Here is a 21,152-nt window from a genome sequence, read left to right on the forward strand (position 1 = left end):
TTTTGCATAAATCTAATTTCGGACATTCTGCAAACATGTGTACTAGGTCAGCAGGAGCCTGCCCACATCTTGGACAATTGCTATTTGTTCTTTTGCCCCAAGCATATAATTTTGCTGGTGTAAAATATAGGTTATATAAGGTTTTATAAAGTTGGGCTTTAAGATTAGATGCTAAAAATAATCCAGACGAGAGTGCCAGGGACAAATCAATATCAACATTGGGATTTTCCTAATTTACTAGACCAGCCTCTTTCGATATGCTCTAGATCATCTCTTTGGTTTTGTATCAACAATTCATAGATAGTACCTATCCTGGTAGATCGTTTCCCTATGTTATCCAACAGAGAAACATTATCCAACGTAATTTTTGGGGATTTTTGGCTAAGAGCAGTAGATATTTGAATATATCTAAAGAAATCATTTCTAGGAACAGCAAATTTTAATTGTAGATTTTTAAACCCCATGTTAGGATCATGGCAAAGAAAATCCCCAACTGTATTAATCCCCAAGCTCTCCCCTTTTCTAGCAAGCCCATCATTAAGTTGGTGTGGTAAGATTGAGCTCCGCCACAGGGGGGTATATTTAGTATATTTCGAAATTGATAGATGTTTAGAAACTCTTTTCCAGATATTCCATGCACTATGTATAATCTTAAATTTAGTTTTTTTTTAAAATAAGATGGTTCTAACTGCCTTAGTAATAGTCCTCTGGCTTTATTACCAATTGCCAATTCATAAATTGATGGTATATCCTGCGCTGATATAGTTCCTATTAGTGCTTTAGGGATAAATAAAGGTGTCATTTGCTGAAGAAGTGCTGCCCACAGATATAACATAATATTCGGGACAGCTAGTCCTCCCTTATCCAGGGGCAAAGACAAGTATGCACGAGCCCTCCTAATTTTCCCGTAGCTCCAAAGAAATTTAGATAAAGAGGAGTCTATAGTTTTAATGATATTATCATCCGCCATCAACGGTATTGCACAAAATAGATATAATATCTTTGGAAAGATGTTCATTTTGATAAAATTCCCCCTGCCGATAATAGAGAGGTGGAGATTGTTTACCCTTGAGAGATCTTTTTTGATAGTTCTGATAAGGGGCTCATAATTAAGTTGATTAACTATCTCAACCTTAGGAGATATACAAACTCCAAGGTAGATGGCATTGTCAACCTTATATGGACTTTCGTACGAGATGTTATTTGTACAAAGAACCATTGTTTTATCTCTATTCAGTGAGTAGCCTGAATACAGGCCAAAGGTATTAGTCACTTGCTCAATCTCCTGAATCGCCTCAGCAGGGTTTGGTGTTAGTACCGCCACATCATCGGCATATGCTAATATTTTAGTTTGATATGTATCTACCCTAACTGGTTCTATTAGATTTGATGCAAGCAGTTTTAGAATTAGTGGATTGATATATCGGGCATTTATTCTTATGTCTCGCTTATTTTACAGATGTTCCCCTCTCCTTCCTCATCCTGTTATACCCTACTGTCTCTTTATGCTGCCCTTTGGATTTATGGTAGTAGAGGTCTGGTGTTCGCTCTGGATGTTGTCGCCGTTATCTCCCGACGTCACCACCCCTATCCTTGTTTTGCGTTTTCCGTTTTCGTAAGTATTTCTCTTAGTCGTTCGTTTTGGACATGTACTGTCTTCTTGATCGTTTTTGTTTCTGTCCTTTTTCTTTCTCTTCTACTCTTGGACTCTTTCCAATTAATCTTTTCTCTCTCTTTTCTTCCTCTTCTTTATTTCTCCCTTCTCTGCTCTTCCCTCTTCTTTTTACTATGCTGTAATATCTCTATACTAGTTCCTCTCATCTTTTCCTTTCCTTTTATCCTTCTAGTATTTCCACCTTTCTCCTTTTTTCCATTTTACCAATTTATTCTAGGTTTTTGGCTTTTCATGAGCATATTATTGTTTATTGCTTTTATATACCGTTTCATTCCGAGTTACAACATGGAATATTAAGGGATTAAATAATCCTATTAAAAGGCAAAGGGTATTATCACACCTAGCTAGGCTTAATACTGATGTTGCCCTCCTTCAGGAATCTCATCTTTCGAAGGCTTTAAAACTTAAACGTTGTTCGGTGGGTCATGTTTTCTGCTCCCCCACTGTTGATAAGAAGAATGGTGTTTTGATTTTGTTGCACAAAAAGTTAAATATTACCTCAGTTTCTCATGAATGTTATGTTAACAGCCGTTGGGTCATTGTTAATTTGCTTATTGATAATATCCCCCATGTTCTTTTTAACGTATACACCCCGACTGGAGTTGATAGATCCTTTTGGCCCTCTATCTCCGATAAGCTAACTTCCCTCTCCGGGGATTACATTTTGTTCGGTGGGGACTGTAATCAAATTATGGACCCTTTCTCGACCGTCATTCTAAAGTCAGATTTGTACCCTCCAAGATGCACTCCCAATTTGTCAAAACCTCCCAGAATAGTGCTCTGGTAGATATCTGGAGACTATGCAACCCAGACCTTCGAGAGTATAGTTTTTTCTTTCCTCCCCACCAATCCCAATCTCGCATTGACCATATTTTCCTTAGCAAATCCCTTTCCCAGCATGCCATTCGTTCTGAAATAGGTTCCGTTCTACTCTCTGACCATGCCCCTGTCTTTGTGGACTTAGATCTCCTTCCGTTCTCTCCACACTCGGGCAGATGGAGGTTCAACAACACTCTGCTTCAAGATCCTACTTTTTGCTCTGAATTCTCCACATTAGCCACTGAATCTTTCCTTATTAATCACACTCCTGATTCCTCTTTTGTTATGGTTTGGGACTCATTCAATGCAGCCTCTAGAGGTTTTATTATCAATTTTGTGGCAAGACGGAAAAAACTTAGGGAGACCAAGTCAGCTCAAATCCTGGCTGAGATCAAACGTCTAGAACACGACTATTACTCCTCTAATTCAGACACCTCTCTTACTAAACTTATTGAGGCGAAAATCTCCTTTAATAAATTCACAACCGAAGCAGCCTCTAATCTTTTATTAAAATGCAATTCCCGATACTATGGTGGCAAAAATAAGATGGGTAAACTCCTTGCTAACTATTTAAAAATAAGACGAGAACGTACGAAGATTGAATCTATACAGACCTCATCTGGTGAATCTTGCTTTATAGATAAGGACATTCTCTCCGAATTTGTCAAATTTTATGATACTCTGTACACCCCTGAACAGGTTCCCACACCTTCGGAGCTTATTTACTACTTCCAATCCCGTCCCTCTCCTCCAACGTCCCATGTTTATTTGGATACTTTGGATCTTGATATATCACTTTCCGAGATTTCTCTTGCGGTATCTAAGCTAAGGCATGGGGAAGCTCCTGGTACCGACAGCTTCACCATCGAATTCTATAGTCATTTTGCCCCCCTCCTTCTTCCTAAGCTTCTACTTTTATTCCAATCCTTTCTCACAGCAGGGTCTTCGAGCGGTTCCTTTCAACAGGCTTTAATATAGCCTTATAGCCCACCGTAGAGGGCTATACCAGCTAATAAAGGCCCTCTCTAGCATTAAAGGCCCCGAGCCGAAGGCGAGGGTCTTTAACAAGGGAGAGGGACTTTAATAGCGGTATAGCCCATCTACGAAGGGCTATAAGGCTATTAGAACATTCTGTCACTAGAGGGCAGAATGTTCTAATAAAAAAACAAAGCCTTTTGGGAGCGTGAGGGGATTGGAATCCCTTCTGGCTCCCTGAACTCTTTGTTCACAGCCAGAGCTGTGAACAAAGAAACATTGGAATGTTGGAGCTCTAGGCTTATACCAGCCATTATAAGCCCGGAGCACTCCATTGTTTTCAATGGAGCTCCCAACATTCCAATGTTCTAATTTGCTTAATTCCCAAAGAGGATAAAGACCACTCTCTACGCAAGAATTATCGCCCGATCTCTTTGGTCAACACGGACTATAAGATACTAGCTAAAATTCTTGGTCTGCGAATGGATCCCCTCTTGCCTGATTTAATTGGTCCCGAACAATCCGAGTTTGTTAAGGGCCGTCTTTCCTCAGACAACTCGCAAGTTTGTCTTAATATTCTCAGCTGAGCTTCGCAGTTAGACCTCCCTTTCGCAGCTATATCCTTAGATGCTGAAAAAGCTTTTGACAGGATTGGATGGGATTTTATGTTCCAGGCTCTTCGTTGGTTTGGAATCCCTTCTAAATTTATTTCTATCATCTCCTTACTCTACTCTAATCCCCAAGCTTCCATTTTTGTTAATGGGATGACCTCAGACTATTTCTCCTTGCATAGAGGTGTACGTCAAGGTTGTCCACTTTCCCCTTTATTATTTGTTTTGGCTTCAGAACCCTTTCTTACTAAGATTCGTCAAGATGATAAAACATCTGGGTTTCATTTGGTTCCAATCAAGTTAAACTTTTGGTTTATGCGGATGATATCCTCTTTTATTGCTCCAATCCTCTTTCATCTTTGTCTCCCTTTCTGCAGCAAGTCTCCTCTTTCTCCGCTGTCTCTAGGTATTTTGATCGCACCTCGTCTGTCTGACACTCTCAAGTTGAATTTTGCTTATATTTCGAAGAAGATGGAAACAGCTATTACACGTTGGCACCCACTCTTTTTATCCTGGTGGGGTCGACTTAATTCTATAAAGATGATGCTTTCTCCCCTCCTTCTCTACACTCTCTCTATGCTCCCAATGCGTATTCCGGCTTCTTATTTCAAAAAAATGGACTCTCTGCTTTTAAAATTCCTTTGGCACAGCAAACGCCCTAGGATAGCCATTGCTACACTTCGAAAAGATAAAGCTCAGGCTGGTGTCCGCTTCCCTGACTTCAGAGTATATCATCGCGCTTTTTCTCTGAAACAGACAACCCGATGGCTTTCGACAGATCCTCAATTTTATCCTCCCTTATGGTTAACTATGGAATCTTCCTTTATTTCTCCCTTCACTTTCCGTGAACTTATATCCTTTGCGTCTTACCCCGCTCGTCTTCATACTCCTATTATATCTCATTGTTGTGCTCTTCTTCATCCCTTTTTATCTTCATCATATCCTTCCCTTCTTACTCTCCATGAACAACCTTTCTGGTTTAAATCTCAACTTAAAATTCGTAATCGTACTATTTACTTGAAGGTCTGGCACTGTCGAGGATTGTGCTGGATCTCTCAATTGCTTTCTCACAATGTTCCTCTCTCCTTCTCGGAACTCCAGTCCTCTTTCCTGTTACCCTCTAGTGCCCGTACACAATATGACTTGCTTTTGCCTGTACTTACCTCTTGTCTCCAATCATTGCCGACATCCAAGTATATTCCTTTAGACCCTCAAGCCACTTCCTCCTTATTGGAATCTACCCCCTCAGCCTCTTCCCTTTATAATTCCTTCCGCTACACAGTTGATCGAGTGAAATCTAAAATCGAGATTGCTTGGGAGTCTGATCTTTCTTGAGACTGGTCGGTTCTTCTTTGGGATAAAGTCTGGAACAAACTTCATAAAACCTCTAGAGCTGCTAACACCACCCAAACGCTATACTTTATTTATAGCAGAGTTTTGTTTTCCCCACTCTCCCTGTCCCGTTTTTCTTCAGAGACACCCCCTACCTGTTGGTCTTGCCCTTTTCCCTCAGCAGATCTAAAACACATGCTTTTGACTGTCCACATGTGTCCAAGTTCTGGAGTTCTGTATGGGCCCAAATCCAAAAGATTTTCCATTTTCAGATTCCCTTCTCCCCGGCTCTTGTTTTTTTAGGCTCCCTTTCACCTGACCTCCCTCAATCTCCTCGCCATTACCTACTCCTTGACCTCTTAATAGCTGTTGCTTTCCACATTATCACGACTAACTGGAAACAAGCTGCAAACGTGGCCTATCGTTCTTGGTGGAACGCAGTCTGTTTCCATCACCGGCTAGACACCAATTTTGTATCTCCCGTTTCCATGGCAATTAAACGAGACCTTATTTGGCTTGCTTTGGTAACATTATTTTCCTCCATTACCCCAATGAGCTCCTCCCTGGATCCTGCAGTTGTTGAAGTCCGCAAACCACCATGAATTTCTTTTTCCTTTGCTTTCATTGTTATTCCCTTTATTATCATATAGTGCATTTGCTTTTCTTATATATTTTTACTCATGTCATTTCATGCTCATTTTGCCTGCCTTTTATGAGATTTTATTGTAATAAGATTTTGTAATTTTCTAAAGTTGTAAAATATTGTCATATCCTTCTTCCTGTTTCTTCCTCTCTCCCTTCCTCCCCCCTTTCTTTTATCTTCAATAAAATCAAACTTAAAAAAAAGTGCATGTTTGGGTTTACGGATTGTACTTTTATCATTTTGATGTCAAATAATATATTGTATATTTTTTTCTAATTTGATGTGGTAATATCCTGGAGTTGTGTTTTCACTTTATTACTGTTTGTGTTTATGTATAAAATCTTTATACATAGCCTCTAAGTTAAGGCTGAATGTGTTTGTGCCAGAGGGTTAAGCACAAGGTAATGAATGATTTTTGTGGTCACCCTGGCAGGGATTTTGGCTGTTGCTTGAAAAGGGCTCATGCACACTCTCAACAAATATTTCAATTTCTCATACTGTTTAATACATATTTAAAGTGAAAGAAGAGGAAATTTCGAACACATATGACCTAAGACAAGTAGGCTATAGATTATTTTCAGGTTGCTCCCATCAAAGATTAAAATTTAGATCAACTGTGAAATATTGCTAACAGTGCATTTTTATTTTTTAAGGGTTTTGATTTGGATTTAGATGTGCAGATTTTACATTACGTGTTTATTTTATATATCTGAATATTTTATTTGTGTAAAGGATGTAGATGCACATTTATGTGGAACTTTTCTTCTTTGTACATAGTCTGTAATAATGTTGGTGAAAAACAAATCCTATATCACTGAGTGGCACTCTTAAATTACCTATATTATTTGTTTAAGGAGTGTTTCAGAAGATGCGATTGGGTGGAGGACTGGCCTCCAGTCAGAGGTGAATCCATATAGGTTGGTGCTACCAGAGGGTGATGGAGGCAGTCCTTACACTATAAGGGTGTTACTTTACTACTCACTTGTCGAATCATATTTATGTATCGGTTTAGAGACAGGTTCCTAGTAAAACTTTTTTTTTTACTGATGTCAGTTTTGTCTTGTAATAAGAAAAAAATCACACACCTATAATCAGGGAGACTACCAATTATCACATGGGGGACTATGGAGGTGCATATATTATTTTAATTAGTTAACAAAAACTTGGGGGTGCAGCATAGGTACACCATGAGATGCTCCTGGTGGTGAGCATCAGTTGATCTGAAGACCCAGGAAATGTATTCTGGTAAATTTCCCATTTGATAAATGCATTATGATCCCTCTGTCCCTTATCAGGCACACACAGGAGAGAATAATTATATTTTACTTTACAGTTTTTCCTCGATGTCATTGATGTGCCATTTTTTAAAATTATATCGCTTCTTTGTCTTATGCCCTTATGTTACTGGCTGCACTGGAAACATTTGAAATATTTTTTTCTTATTTTTGATAATTTTATACTGAGGTCAAGTAGCTTGAAACTGCACGTTTATGAGAAGTGTAAAATCTTGAAGAAGATCAGGGTTCAGGCTTTCAAATTCAGTATGTGAGACCCTACAGCTGACCCCCCTCCTATGGCTTGCCATGTCTGAAACTCCATTGAAGTGTGCAATTAACATGGTCAGTCAGCTGTGGTGCATACACAATGGGAGTTGTAGGCAGCAAACACGAGTCAGAACACAGTGAGGACAGAGAATATGTTTTGTTGGGCACTATGGAACATCCAAGCTTCCAGGGTATTAATGTTTCCAAAATTATCATGCACCCTAATAAACCCTCTCCACCTAAACATGCATATTGACACAAACACTATAACTGACTAGCTAAAAACATTACATGGTTTGTAAATAATACATGCGTTTGTCTTGAAAAGGTGGAGCTTGCAAGCTTAGATCACAATTAAGTAGTTCACATCTTTTATTTAAACTGTTCATGGGTGAGCCCTTGGTGTTACCATTGAGAGGCCTCCGGCCGGAAGGTCACTCCATCCTCTTGAATTTCTTAATTCCGTTCCTGGATAAAAAGAAAGAAGGGGCTGAGTGTGACAGTGAATAAGTGTGAGCGTGGCAGTGAATAAGTGTCAGTGGGGCAGTGAATAAGTGTGAGTGTGGCAGTGAATAAGTGCGAGTGGGGAAGTAAATAGGTGTGAGCATGGCAGTGATAAGTGTGAGTGCAACGCACACAACAGCAAGGAACTCTTCAACATCGTGAGAGAGCTCTCCAACCCCAACGCCGGAAACAACGACATCACCCCATCGCAAGAACTCTGCAACTCCCTCGCCTCCTACTTCCACAACAAGATCGCGGACATACACAACAGCTTCAACACCCAACCGACGAACGCCACGTCCGACACGACCGAACCACCACCACCACCCTCCGCGCCTGGACTCCGATCAGCACCGAAGACACCGTCCGCATGATGAACTCCATCCACTCCGGATCTCCGACCGACCCCTGCCCTCACCACGTCTTCAACAAGGCCGACGCCATCATCGCACCCCACCTGCGGGACATCATCAACACCTCCTTCACCACCGCCACCTTCCCTGAGAGCTGGAAGCACGCCGAACTCAGCGCTCTACTCAAGAAACCAACAGCGGACCCCACCGAACTCAAGAATTACCGCCCCATCTCGCTGCTCCCGTTTCCGGCCAAAGTCATCGAGAAGACCGTCAACAAGCAACTGGCCGCCTTCCTCAAGACGAACGGATCCCTCGACCCCTCACAGTCTGGCTTCCGAGCCAACCAGAGCACCAAAACCGCCCTCATCGCTGCCACCGATGACATCCGAACCCTGATGGACAACGGAGAAACAGCGGCCCTCATCCTCCTAGACCTCTCCGCGGCCTTCGACACCGTCTGCCACCGCACCCTAGTGCAGCGCCTCAGCAACGTCGGAATCCAGGAGAAGGCACTGGAATGGATCATCTCCTTCCTCGACGGAAGAACACAGAGAGTCCGTCTACCACCGTACAAGTCAGAGGCCACCGAAGTCATCTGCGGCGTCCCTCAAGGACCCTCGCTGAGCCCAACCCTCTTCAACGTCTACATGAGCCCCCTCGTGGCCATCGCACACCAACACAACCTCAACATAATCTCCTACGCCGACGACACCCAGCTGATCCTCTCCCTGACCAACGACCCCGCCGCCAGAGCCGACCTTCACGAAGGAATGAAAGAGGTAGCCGAGTGGATGTCGACCAGCCGCCTGAAGCTGAACTCGGACAAGACGGAAGTCCTCATCCTGGGATCCTCGCCCTCTGCCTGGGACGACTCCTGGTGGCCCCCCGCCCTGGGAACTGCACCCAAACCGACAGACCACGCACGCAACCTGGGCTTCATCCTGGACTCCTCCCTCTCTATGACCAAGCAAGTCAACGCCGTCTCCTCGTCATGCTTCAACATCCTGCGCATGCTACGGAAGATCTTCCGGTGGATCCCCACCGAGACCAGGAAGACTGTCATCCAGGCACTCGTCACCAGCCGACTGGACTACGGCAACGCCCTCTACGCCGGAACCACTGCCAAGCTCCAGAAGAGACTCCAACGGATCCAGAACGCCTCAGCCAGACTCATCCTCGACATCCCACGACACAGCCACATCTCCGGACACCTAAGAGACCTGCACTGGCTCCCGGTCAACAAGAGAATCACCTTCCGTCTCCTTACCCACGCACACAAAGCTCTTCACGATCAAGGCCCGAGCTACCTCAACAACCGCATCAACTTCTACGCTCCCAAACGACACCTCCGATCAGACAGTCACGCCCTCGCCGCCGTCCCCCGCATGCGAAGAACGACAATAGGAGGAAGGTCCTTCTCCTACCTGGCCGCCAAGACCTGGAACTCCCTCCCGACCGACCTGCGCCTGACCCAAGACCACCTCGCCTTCAGGAAGAAGCTCAAGACCTGGCTGTTCGGGTAGTAGCAGCACCCCCCCCCCCTAGCGCCTTGAGACCCTCCGGGTAAGTAGAGCGCTCTATAAATGTCTATGATTGATTGATTGATTGAGTGTGGCAGTGAATAAGTGTGAGTGTGGAAGTGAATAAGTGTTAGTGGGGCAGTTAATAAGTGTGAGTGGTGCAGTCAATAAGTGTGAGTGGGGCAGTGAATAAGTTTGAGTGGGGAAGAGAATAAGTATGAGTGTGGAAGTGAATAAGTGTGAGTGGGGCAGTGAATAAGTGTGAGTGTAACAGGAAATAAGTGTGAGTGTGGTAGTGAATGAGTGTGAGTGTGGAAGTGAATAAGTGTGAGTGGGGCCGTGAATAAGTGTGAGTGGGGCAGTGAATAAGTTTGAGTGTAGAAGTGAATAAGTGTGAGTGTGGCATTGAATAAGTGTGAGTGTGGAAGTGAATAAGTGTGAGTGGGGCAGTCATTAGGTGTGAGTGGGCAGTCAATAAGTGTGAGTGGGGCCGTGAATAAGTGTGAGTGGGGCAGTGAATAAGTTTGAGTGTAGCAGTGAATAAGTGTGAGTGTGGCATTGAATAAGTGTGAGTGTGGAAGTGAATAAGTGTGAGTGGGGCAGTCATTAGGTGTGAGTGGGCAGTCAATAAGTGTGAGTGGGGCAGTGAATACGTTTGAGTGGGGCAGTGAATAAGTGTGAGTGTGGCAGTCAATAAGTGTGAGTGTGGCAGTGAATAAGTGTGAGTGTGGCAGGGAATAAGTGTGAGTGTGGCAGTGAATAAGTATGAGTGGGGCAGTGAATAAGTATGAGTGGGACAGTGAATAAGTTTGAGTGGGGCAGTGAATAGGTGTGAGTGTGGCAGTGAATAAGTATGAATGGGGCAGTGAATAAGTTTGAGTGGGGCAGTGAATAAGTGTGAGTGTGGCAGTGAATAAGTGTGAGTGTGGCAGTGAATAAGTATGAGTGGGGCAGTGAATAAGTTTGAGTGAGGCAGTGAATAAGTGTGAGTGTGGCAGTGAATAAGTATGAGTGGGGCGGTGAATAAGTTTGAGTGGGGCAGAGAATAAGTTTGAATGGGGCAGAGAATAAGTTTGAGTGGGGCAGTGAATAAGTGTGAGCCCAAGATGTTTCCGAGTGAAAATGAAAGCAGTGGACAGGCGGCCCGGGGCTAGGATCCTGCAGTTTTATTTCAATGTTCTCTGCTGTTTTCAGGTTATTTCAGGTTATTGGAATAGCTCGCTCAATGCCTCTGCAATGTCATCTACTGTCAACAGCGATCTTATCGTATGTATGAATGCTTTCAGTACATCTGCCAGGACGCTCTTCTTGGCCTCTTTGTGGTAAGTCTGCTCCGATCTCTCCCTTTCCTCTTTGATCTCTTCGACCCGTGCCCGGATCTTCTCCTCCGCCTTTTGAAACATCTGATTTGTGTAGCAGGGGCCCCAGTTCTCCTCCACCATCTTCTCGACCATTGAGATTAGCGCCTCCACCTGCTGCTCCCGCAGGGCCCCCTGAGCCCGGTTGTTGAAGCCCACGCAGCGGTTCCCGCAGCTCCTGATCACCGTGCTCAGCCTGGGATCTACATCTTGGACAAACTCTTCCAGGGTGATCTCATCTGCTTGCAGGTCATCCATCCTTGTGAACAGGACCAGCGTGTACCTTAAGGCTCCTTCTCCGAATAGAGTCTGGATGTCTCGGACGGCCCTCACCTCTTCATCGGTGAATCGGCCGGCGGCAATCACCAGGACGAAGGCGTGGGGCCCGGGGGCCACCATCACTACACTTTTAGCGATTTCTTGAGCAATTACTGAATTTGAAATCTGGGGGTCGAACAGTCCTGGAGTATCGACAACCACGATCTTGTGCCCGCTCCTCACGCAGGACCCTTCCTTGCATTCACTTGTCCCTGCTTTTGAAGACACTTTGGAGTCGAACTCTCTCTGCCCGAGGATGGTGTTTCCAGTCGCACTTTTTCCCGCTCCTGTCTTCCCCACCAGGATGATCCTCAGCTCACTGGTCTCTGCGAAGAGAAGAGAGCGCAGGTTATGCACAAGTTACACACAGGCATGGACATCCGCAGAAATGTTTACAGGGGGGCTAACCTGGCAAACAAAGGGGCGTGGCTAATGTTAATCAATAGGGGCAGGGCTAAAATGTCAGACAATCAGGATCGGGTAATGCTCAGGCCAAGCTGAGAAAAAAACTGATGAATTCTGATATTTAAAACTGGTCAACAATTAAAGCACATTTATGAACCCTAATATTACCCCCCCTAGAACTCATACAATCCCTGATCCCTAAAGTTAGGCCCCTGGCACCCCAAAACCCATAACCCATACCCACCCTGACCCCTAAAATTGTCCCCCTGGCACCCCAAAACACATATCCACCCTGAACCCTAACATTTCCCCTGGCACCCCAAAACCCATACCCGCCCTGAACCCTAAAATTACCCCACTGGCATCCCAAAAGCTGAACGCTATGAGGCAGATTTACAAGCCAACTGGCATGGGTGCAAATTCAGGACAGTGAGTGTAAAAATTCAGGACAAAGGGTCAAAATTTGGGACAAAAATTCAGGACAGCAGGTCAAAATTCAGGACAAACGGTAAGGTTTACAGACATATTCTATAGCGCAACCTTCTCTGAGGGAGGTAAGTAAATAGAGAACCACTAAAGTACAAGTGAAAATAAGTATATATTAGGTTGAGACAATTGTGCACTTCAGGTTTGCAGATTTAAGCAAATGTGCAGGTCTTTTAGTGGTAACAAAACCTCCCCACCAGTCCAGCCCCCAAAGAAAACACCTGATGCCCGGTCCGGCGAGTCTGGCCTTGATACCGCCCTCCAATAATGCCCCTCATCTTCACATAGACCCTCTCTCATGTGTATAAGGCAGACAGTTGGATGATGTCCTGCCTGAGGATGCATTTGTGCATATGGGCGTGTGCATGGGGGACAAGCGTCCCTCCTTGCCCCCCCATGGACTCCCATGAACACAGGTCCTACGGGCTGCATTCAGGACTGCTAAGAAGGGGGTGAGGGCAGTACGTGTTCACCTTTGACTGTCCTCTAGTACAAAAAGAACATTTAAAGCACTGAAACGCATTACAGACACTCTGCTAACATGGAACATCAGCAGTTATGTTATGTTATGTTACATCTGCTTATATAGCGCGGCGGCTGCCCCAGCGAAGGGGCGTCCCGGCGCTGGACTAGACAGGAGAGAACACAACATACAGACAGGCTATCAGGTCAACTTAGCAAAACAGGTGGGTCTTTAATGCCTTTCTAAAGGCAAGAAGGTCATTTATACTTCGGATCTACAGTGGTAGTGTGTTCCATAGTTTGGCAGCCATGTATTGAAAGGAACGTCCTCCAGTGCGGGCGAGTCTGACACGGGGAATCATGACCAGATTTTGTCCTTCTGATCTGAGAGCTCTATTTGGAGTGTACTGCGTTATGAGATGACATAGCATGGGAGGTGAGGATTTATTTAGAATCTTAAAGGCCAAGCACAGGGCCTTGAAATTAATTCTCTTTTCCACCGGTAACCAGTGCAGTTTTACCAAGGTCTTGGTTACAGACTCGAACCGGGGAGGCCCTGTTAGGGCCCGCGCTGCCGCGTTTTGGACACGCTGCAGACGTTTTTTTTCCGCTTGATTGGCTCCCAGGAGTAAGGAGTTAGCATAGTCTAAGCGGGAAAAGATTGTGGCTTGGATAATTACCTGACGTGTAGAAGGGTCGAAAATTTTTAATATAGGTCGTAGGTTGCGTAGGATACCAAAGCTTGTGGCAGCTACTTTTTTTGTGTGGCCAACAAAACTCAAGGTTGAGTCGAACCACACCCCCAAGTTTTTTACCTCTGCTTTGGGGTCAGGTGGGGGCCAAGAGTATCGGGCCACCAGTCCTTTCCCCAAGCTTCGGCATTTTTTCCTACTATTAACACCTCCGTTTTGTCAGCGTTAAGTTGTAAATAATTGGCCGTCAGCCACTCAGTTACTGCAGTGAGGCCATGCTTGAAATTCAGTGCTCCTGCTCCGTTGTCATCACTCAATGTTACCACCAGCTGAGTATTGTCAGCGTATGACACGATGGAAAGGTCCCACCTCTTGGCGACCTCAGCTAGTGGTTGGACATATAGATTAAAGAGTGTCGGGCTGAGCGCTGAGCCCTGAGGTACTCCCTGCATTATGTTACACTTTTTAGAGACAAATGGGGGGGTAACTACCTGAAAAGATCTGTCTGACAGAAATGCTTTAAACCAGGCCAAAGCTGCGCTCTTCACCCCTGCTGCCTCCAGTCTGTACAGAAGCACCTCGTGGGAGACCATATCAAAGGCGGCGCTGAGGTCGAGCAGGATCGGCGCTGCCGTTTGACCGGAATCTCTGATGGATCTGAGATGTTCTGTAACACTAAGAAGTGCCGTCTCCGTGCTGTGATCTGCACGGAAACCATGCTGGGAGGCGTCCAAGATGTTATTGGCATAGAGGTGTGCCGTAAGGATGGTGTTTACGTAGGACTCAGTGATCTTGGCAGGCCATGGTAGCAGAGATATGGGCAGAGGACGGCCCGGGACCAGGGTTCGATTCCCGGCGCGGCAGGTTTCTGGACCAGGGTCAGCGGACTCGATAATTCTCTCGCCTCGGTGCCCACTCTGATCAGCGATCACACTCGGCAACTCTGGGCATTAGCTTGCCTCATCTTCACTAATGGCCCCACCAGACTGCCGGGGATGCCTGGTCTCACCCTGGAGATACCCATTAAGGGACCATCTCTCAGGGAAGCCAGGAAGGGTTTCGCAGCGGTCGAAGCACCTTGGGACCCTACGGGTAAGTAGTGCGCTATATAAATGCCAATACATACATTTACATACAGGTTTTGTCGGATCTAAATTTGTTTTTTTGATTATGGGATTCACCCATGCCTGCTTCCATTTTATGGGGATTTCTGATGTTGTCAATGATATATTAATAATGCCTCTTAGTGGTTCGAGTACTGTGGTATCTGCTTCCCTGAATTGCTCAGGCTTTAGGGGGTCGAGGGGAGAACCTATTTTGACTTTTTGACAGAATCCGTCAAAGACCTCCTGACTTAGATCCGGGATGTTGGTAAGTTCAGATATAATTTCTGTTTTAGAAGGGCTGAGCATGGGCTTTGCGGGAAATACATTATAGATTTTTTCAATTTTTTCAACAAAAAACAAAGCCAGTTTATCGCAGAACATCTTGTGGAAAATTAGGCAAATCGATGTACATAAGCAGCGTTCATTCCCCTTTTCCACTTCCCTCCCTGTAAACACCATGAATACCGTAAAATATTGACCGCACCACTCCGCCAGTAAAAGTCTGTGCCCATGTGTACATGACAGCCATTTTAGGCACCCTGGCCTTTTGCCCGCTCATTAGAATCACCGGCTTCCCCTCTGCGCCTATTCAAACCCCCCCCTCTCTCACATGCATAGACCATGAAACCCTCTCCCTCTGCGCGACCCTGCCCTGAAAGGCAACTCTCCTGCTTGACCCACGCAAACCCCCCCCCATTCCCTCTTGAAGAGGCATCCTTTGCCCCAGCTGACATAGCCCTCCCCAGCTGCACCTGACTGCCCCCGCTCTCTCATGCATGAGTCATAAGACCTCTGCCCCCGCTCTCTCATGCATGAGTCATAAGACCTCTCTCTCTCTGTGCGACTCTGTCCCTGTGCACACCCTAGCTCCCCCTTCCCCTTCTCCCTCACACGGGCAAGTCATAAACCTTCTTCTTCTGCAAGACCCCGTCCTTGGGAGTCACGGCCGCGCCTGACCAACACCTCCTTTCCTTCCATGAATGCCCCTCTGTTGACAAGCCTTCCCTCCGCGCTCGATTGTCCACACGGCATGAATACCACTCCTTTGATGACCCCTTCCCCCGAGTCCGACTGACCACACATGTCCAAAGGCCATCGCCTAAGCCAGGAGATACCATTTACTGCCCCTTATTGTATGGAGTCACTCCTCTTCAAAGGACCCACTATTGATCCTGGTCACCCCACCCCCTAGGCTACGATCAGGCGCACACACCCTAAAAATTGGCGGAACACTCAGCTGCGTGATTTCCCTCCCCTCTTATCAGCAGGTCAAGGGTCCCTATTGTGAACATATGTGGGGTAGGATTGACACGAGGATTATGGGGATGTCTTTTCCTTGTTTCACAATGTCGTGATTGTAATACTAAGTGTTTCGTGTGGTATAAAAGACGGTGTCTCAGCTCACTTGTTAGAGCACCTCCCGAAAGACACTGTGTTTCATGTCTGAAATGACAGGCTCTCCTCATGAGTAATAAATCCTGTTCTTGTGATTCCTGCTTCCAGCGCCTGTCTCTTTATTTGGTAACTGTTTCAGAATGGGAACTAAGAGGCGTCTTGCGCCAGCAGCCCGGGCATCGATACTGATTTGGGCTCACCTTTTACAATTGGCGTCCCAACGCGGGGTCCATCAGTGACATAAGGTCCAGTAAGAGAGATCCAGACGAAGAAGTGAACATCTAAATGATTGGAGTATACCTGCCTTGAGAGGGCCCTCGTCCGGCTGCCGATCGAATGAACTTCACCGATTCTGAACGGACCTCTCTCGAGTGACCTACTGTCCTGACTGGAATCCCACAGGAATGCTACATGGAGTAAGAGAACGATCGGGCGCTGGAGGAGGAAGATAAAGAACTATCCATATGGTCCGGTCCGGGTAAGATTAAGTAGGGCGTTTTACGCCTGATTGGTAGGATGGTTTCATCCATCTGATTGTTTGATTGATTGTATTGGAATCGGTATTTGAATACTGATATTGTTGTTATTGGTTCATTTAGCTTTGGACGCTACTTGAAATATTGGTTCTCTTCTTGAGAACGAGACATTCTCTGTTTTCAAACAGTGGCGAATAGGAACGTTCGCCTCTCTTTGCAGATAGAGAAGGGTAGGTAATGCAGACTTTTGTCCCCGTTGTAATCCGTCATGCCTAGTTTTCTCCCCACTGATTGTTTGAAATCGATTAAATCGATTGTTGCTCTTTGAGATCTTCCCTGTCCACAAACAGAGACGAATAGAAGTATTCTGTCTCCCTTTGCAGATAGCGAAGGGCAGGTAATGCAGACGTTTGTCCCCGTTGTAATCCGTCATGCCTGTTTTTCTCCCCACTGATTGATTGATTGACTGGACATTGTTGTTCCAGGAATTGTTTGTTTGAGGTATTTTCTGTTTGCAAACAACGTGGAATAGAAATATTCTGTCTAGTCTTTGCAGATAGAAAAGGGTAGGTGATGCAGACTTTTGTCCCCGTTGTAATCGTCAGTCCTACCCACTCCCCACTGATTGACTATTATTTGGGGGGTAGCTCACCTGGTCCGTCCAGGAGACTACCCTTATGGAGGACACATGCCCCCACTTGTTGGCCATTTATTGGAAGTAACCCATCTGGTCCGTCCAGGAGGCTACCCTAGTAAGTGGAGGTACATCATTTGGTCCGTCCAGGATGATACCCTAACGAAGGATATGTGTTCCCCTCTGATTGATAATCTAGTTCCACCCGGACCATTTATTGGAGGTAACTCACCTGGTCCGTCCAGGAGTGCCCCTAATGGAAGGACATATAAAAATGAATTGATCACCGTACCCTACTAACAGAAAACTTTAGCTCGAAACACGCTAAGGAAAAGAAGGAAAAATAAAAAGAAATCGGGCTAAGTCAGTAACCCCCTGATGAGCTTCCGACTTCACTAAAAATAAGAAACATTAGGAATAGTTCGTAATGAGAAATATAAAACGGCGAAAGGTTTGACAGCAAGACAGCCATGAGGTAGCTAGGCTCCATTGCCTATTCCTGCTCCAAACATGTCTGCCTCATTGCCCACCACGCCCAAATAACGGTCACATGAAATAGGAACAATCCAATAGGTACCTACCCCCATTCCGGAAGCTCCCGAAGTGCAACAGGTCCGCGGTTACGCCCATCCGGAAGGCGAGGCCTCGATGCGTGCAGGGCTCGGCTGGCCGCAGTCGGAAGGGGAGGCTGTAGGGTGGACGGCCCGAGGAATCATGGAGGCCTCTCCTTTTCCCCTCTTCTGCTGCCCTGCAGGCCAAAAAAAGGGGGGGGAGGCTGTCTTGCCTCAGCCACCGACCACCCCCCACCCCATCTCTTGCCTGATCTGGCCATCGACGAGGACCGGAGCCAAGGCGAGGTCGGAAAACCCTGAGAGTTGCAGATAGTCCCGCCACATGACCACGCCTGAAGATTACAGGTAGTCCCGCCACATGTCAACGCCTGAGAGTGACAGGTAGTCCAGCCACAGGGCAACGCCTGGACAGTTGCAGGTAGTCCCGCCACATGTCAAGGGGGGGATGTCTTGCCTCAGCCACCGACCCCCCCCATCTTCATCGCCTGGCACGGCCTTACCGAAACACTGGAGCCGGAGAACGGCGCGGGGTCGCTGGAAGGGGGAGGTGACGCGAACGAGCCTCCCCCACCTCCCTCCAGGTGGAGGCTTCCAGCGACACCCCAACGCTCTTGCTTAAAAGAGGGTCCACATCGAAAAGCGGTCTTTTGCCCGGGACGGGCACACGCCCCATGCCTTCTCTCCTCAACTTTGAAGATTCTATGAGAGCCGGGGGGCCCCCCGACCCCTCCGCATGGGCGCCCCCGTCCCCCTCACTGGGAGCCGCGACATCGGCGCACTCCTGCCTGCGCCAGCCTCAGTTGGGAAATGGCTAAAATACAGCCAAGGTACAGACTTGTTCAGTTCCGGTGGAACACCAGAATGACCCGGTAGGAAAAATTGTTGCCGCCCTCTCCACTCTTTGACTGATGGTCCATATTGTTAGACTGTTACCACATTGCGAAAAACTTTTGAACTACCAACGGAAGGTTCTGGTCCTACTACGAGTCAGTGGAGGCAATCTGACTATACTGGGACTTGCCTGACCTCGCCCAAAATGGCGCCGACACAAAATGAGACTTTTTTTAAAAATCCTTGTTGCACCCTGATTGCTCAGCTTTGATGCCCCGGGATATGTATGCAGTTTTTGGACAATGAAAGTAGATAAGAAGGATATTGAGTATGTGCTTGGAAAAGAAAGCGATATAAGATGAACATTGATTATGTGTTGGGATGATGAACTGATTTAGAGTGGGTACTAATTATGTGTTGACAGCTATGAATCGGTATGAAATAGGCACGGATTGAGCATTTAAACAATGAATTGATATACATTAGACATTGAGCAAATAGTAGAATAATGAGATGATATTATTGAACGCTTGACATGCATTACACTTGCACCTCAGGAAAGTCCGATATGATTTTCATTACATTACTGCACTTTATGAAATAAATGGCTACCGATTTCGTCTCCCTTATGCACAGTTCCAGTCTGCTCCGTAGCCGGCCCACTGCGTTGTAGGCCCGTATTTGTGCGCCAACCTTTTCATTAAAGTTTTTGAACACGCAAATATTCTCGTAGTGTTTGTATTTATGAATGTTATCGAAATATATGGCTACTGTCACCGACATAAGAAACGTACAGTATGATTAAGGCTGAAGGTTAAAAAGGGCCCGATATTTAGCAGCTACATTATGTGTCACAGGCAGCCGGAAAAGTGTTTAGACGCCCTTAAACGACACCACAGAAATACCACCTGACCGCCTCCCTTGCACACGACCTATAAGGCCACGATCGTGTGATTCATGTAGATACACAGACCATCGATGATTATCTATCTGATGTTACTGATCCCTCTGGGCTTAAACGCCGAGATGGTAGAGAATGCGGCCCATGGAGATAGGTCGAGTATGTGGTAGGTAAAAACATTTTCGGATTTACGCAAGTTGATATATTTTGAATGCTGCCCCCACCCCCTTCTTCTCCTCCTTTCTGCAGGTCGCATCGGAAAGTCGGCTGACAAATGGAAGAGCGATGTTCGAACGACCGACGATAAAGGAAGGAGGGGCTTTGAGCATAGCACTTATGCTAGTCTTAGATATGACTGTTCCTCCATTAGAGCATAGCGACTGGGAAAATGGACTGACATGGAAACTCGACGGGTACTGTATGACGGAAATTGACTGGAAATTAGCACGCTAGAACAGCTGGGAGGATGGACTGACATAGAAACTTGACGGGTACTGTATGACGGGAATTGACTCAAAATTAACACACTAGATAACGCGATTATGACGTTTTAATTAGATAGGGAAAGGACTAGGAAAAGTCCTGAGGTAAGGGTACCCAGGCTGCACCCGTCTGTGAAGTTAGAAATGTTGCTGATGTTCAAAATGTACTGCCCCCTTCTCACACTCTTATAGATATAGCCAAGCTGTCCGACTGTTCTCCCGATCAATACTTGCCGTTGCCTTAACCTGGAGAACTTCCCACCAAAAGAAGAAACTGAAAAATGGTTTAAGTTCCAACCACGGGTAAATAGCGCGACCAGGTTAATTTCTGATCGACTGACCGAGGTGTAAGTATTGGCAAATTGAGAACGCTCGCAGAAATAACAAGCGAGAGGGAAAAGGAGGGAAAGGTAAAAAGAGCTAAGCACGTAGGTAAATAGGATAGTAAAGATACGCAGGATATAAAAATAGATCTTGTTGGCCAACAATTGCTTTCTGTTTTGTTGTGAATGTCTTATATATGTAATACATGTACTGTCTTCCTTCGTCTGAGTTTGTGTGTGTGTACTGTAGGGGTTTATGTTCTCCCTCTGTTTACGTCTCTCCGTTACCTGACCCCCCCTGCTGTTCTGTGTTGTGAGCGCACTAAATGACCTATTTTCGTACACGTCTCTCTCTCTCTCTCCCCCCCCCTTACCTATCTCTCTCTCTCTCTCTCTCTCTCTCTCTATCTCTCTACATGTCATACGTGTACCGAATGGCTCGTTTAGATTGCGGGCGACTCTCACTCTCTATGAGAATCTCCCTATTTCCTCTTCCTTTTTATGGTAAAATTGTGCCTCGCTGGCACCTGTCTGATTGGATACTTATTGAACACAAAGGTGTTCAGCGAAATTGACAGAAACTAAAAATGATTGTATCACGCCATGTTACTACCTCTCCTTTCTGCAAAGATGAATGAACTCGAATTGGCTAAGAAAGAAAGGACAGGTAAGACGACTACGGTCCCCTAATCTGGCCTTATATAGGGGAACTATATGTCAATGGCGCCTTAT

The 21,152-nt window shown here is 45.9% G+C and overlaps 1 protein-coding gene across 1 annotated transcript in view; it reads right to left on the bottom strand.

Annotated features, from left to right (window-relative positions):
- Nucleotides 1–10,455: 10,455 nt before the first annotated feature.
- The window catches only part of LOC147725115 (GTPase IMAP family member 9-like), a 130,715-nt gene continuing 120,018 nt past the window's right edge, over nt 10,456–21,152 (bottom strand). Inside the window, exon 3 of the mRNA XM_086967110.1 lies at nt 10,456–11,981. Coding sequence (XP_086823236.1) covers nt 11,185–11,981 — 797 coding nt within the window. The 3' untranslated portion in view covers nt 10,456–11,184. The remainder of the gene's footprint in view (nt 11,982–21,152) is intronic.

The sequence above is a fragment of the Lissotriton vulgaris genome, chromosome 4_1, assembly GCF_964263255.1.
Source record: "Lissotriton vulgaris chromosome 4_1, aLisVul1.2, whole genome shotgun sequence".
Lineage (NCBI taxonomy): Eukaryota > Metazoa > Chordata > Amphibia > Caudata > Salamandridae > Lissotriton > Lissotriton vulgaris.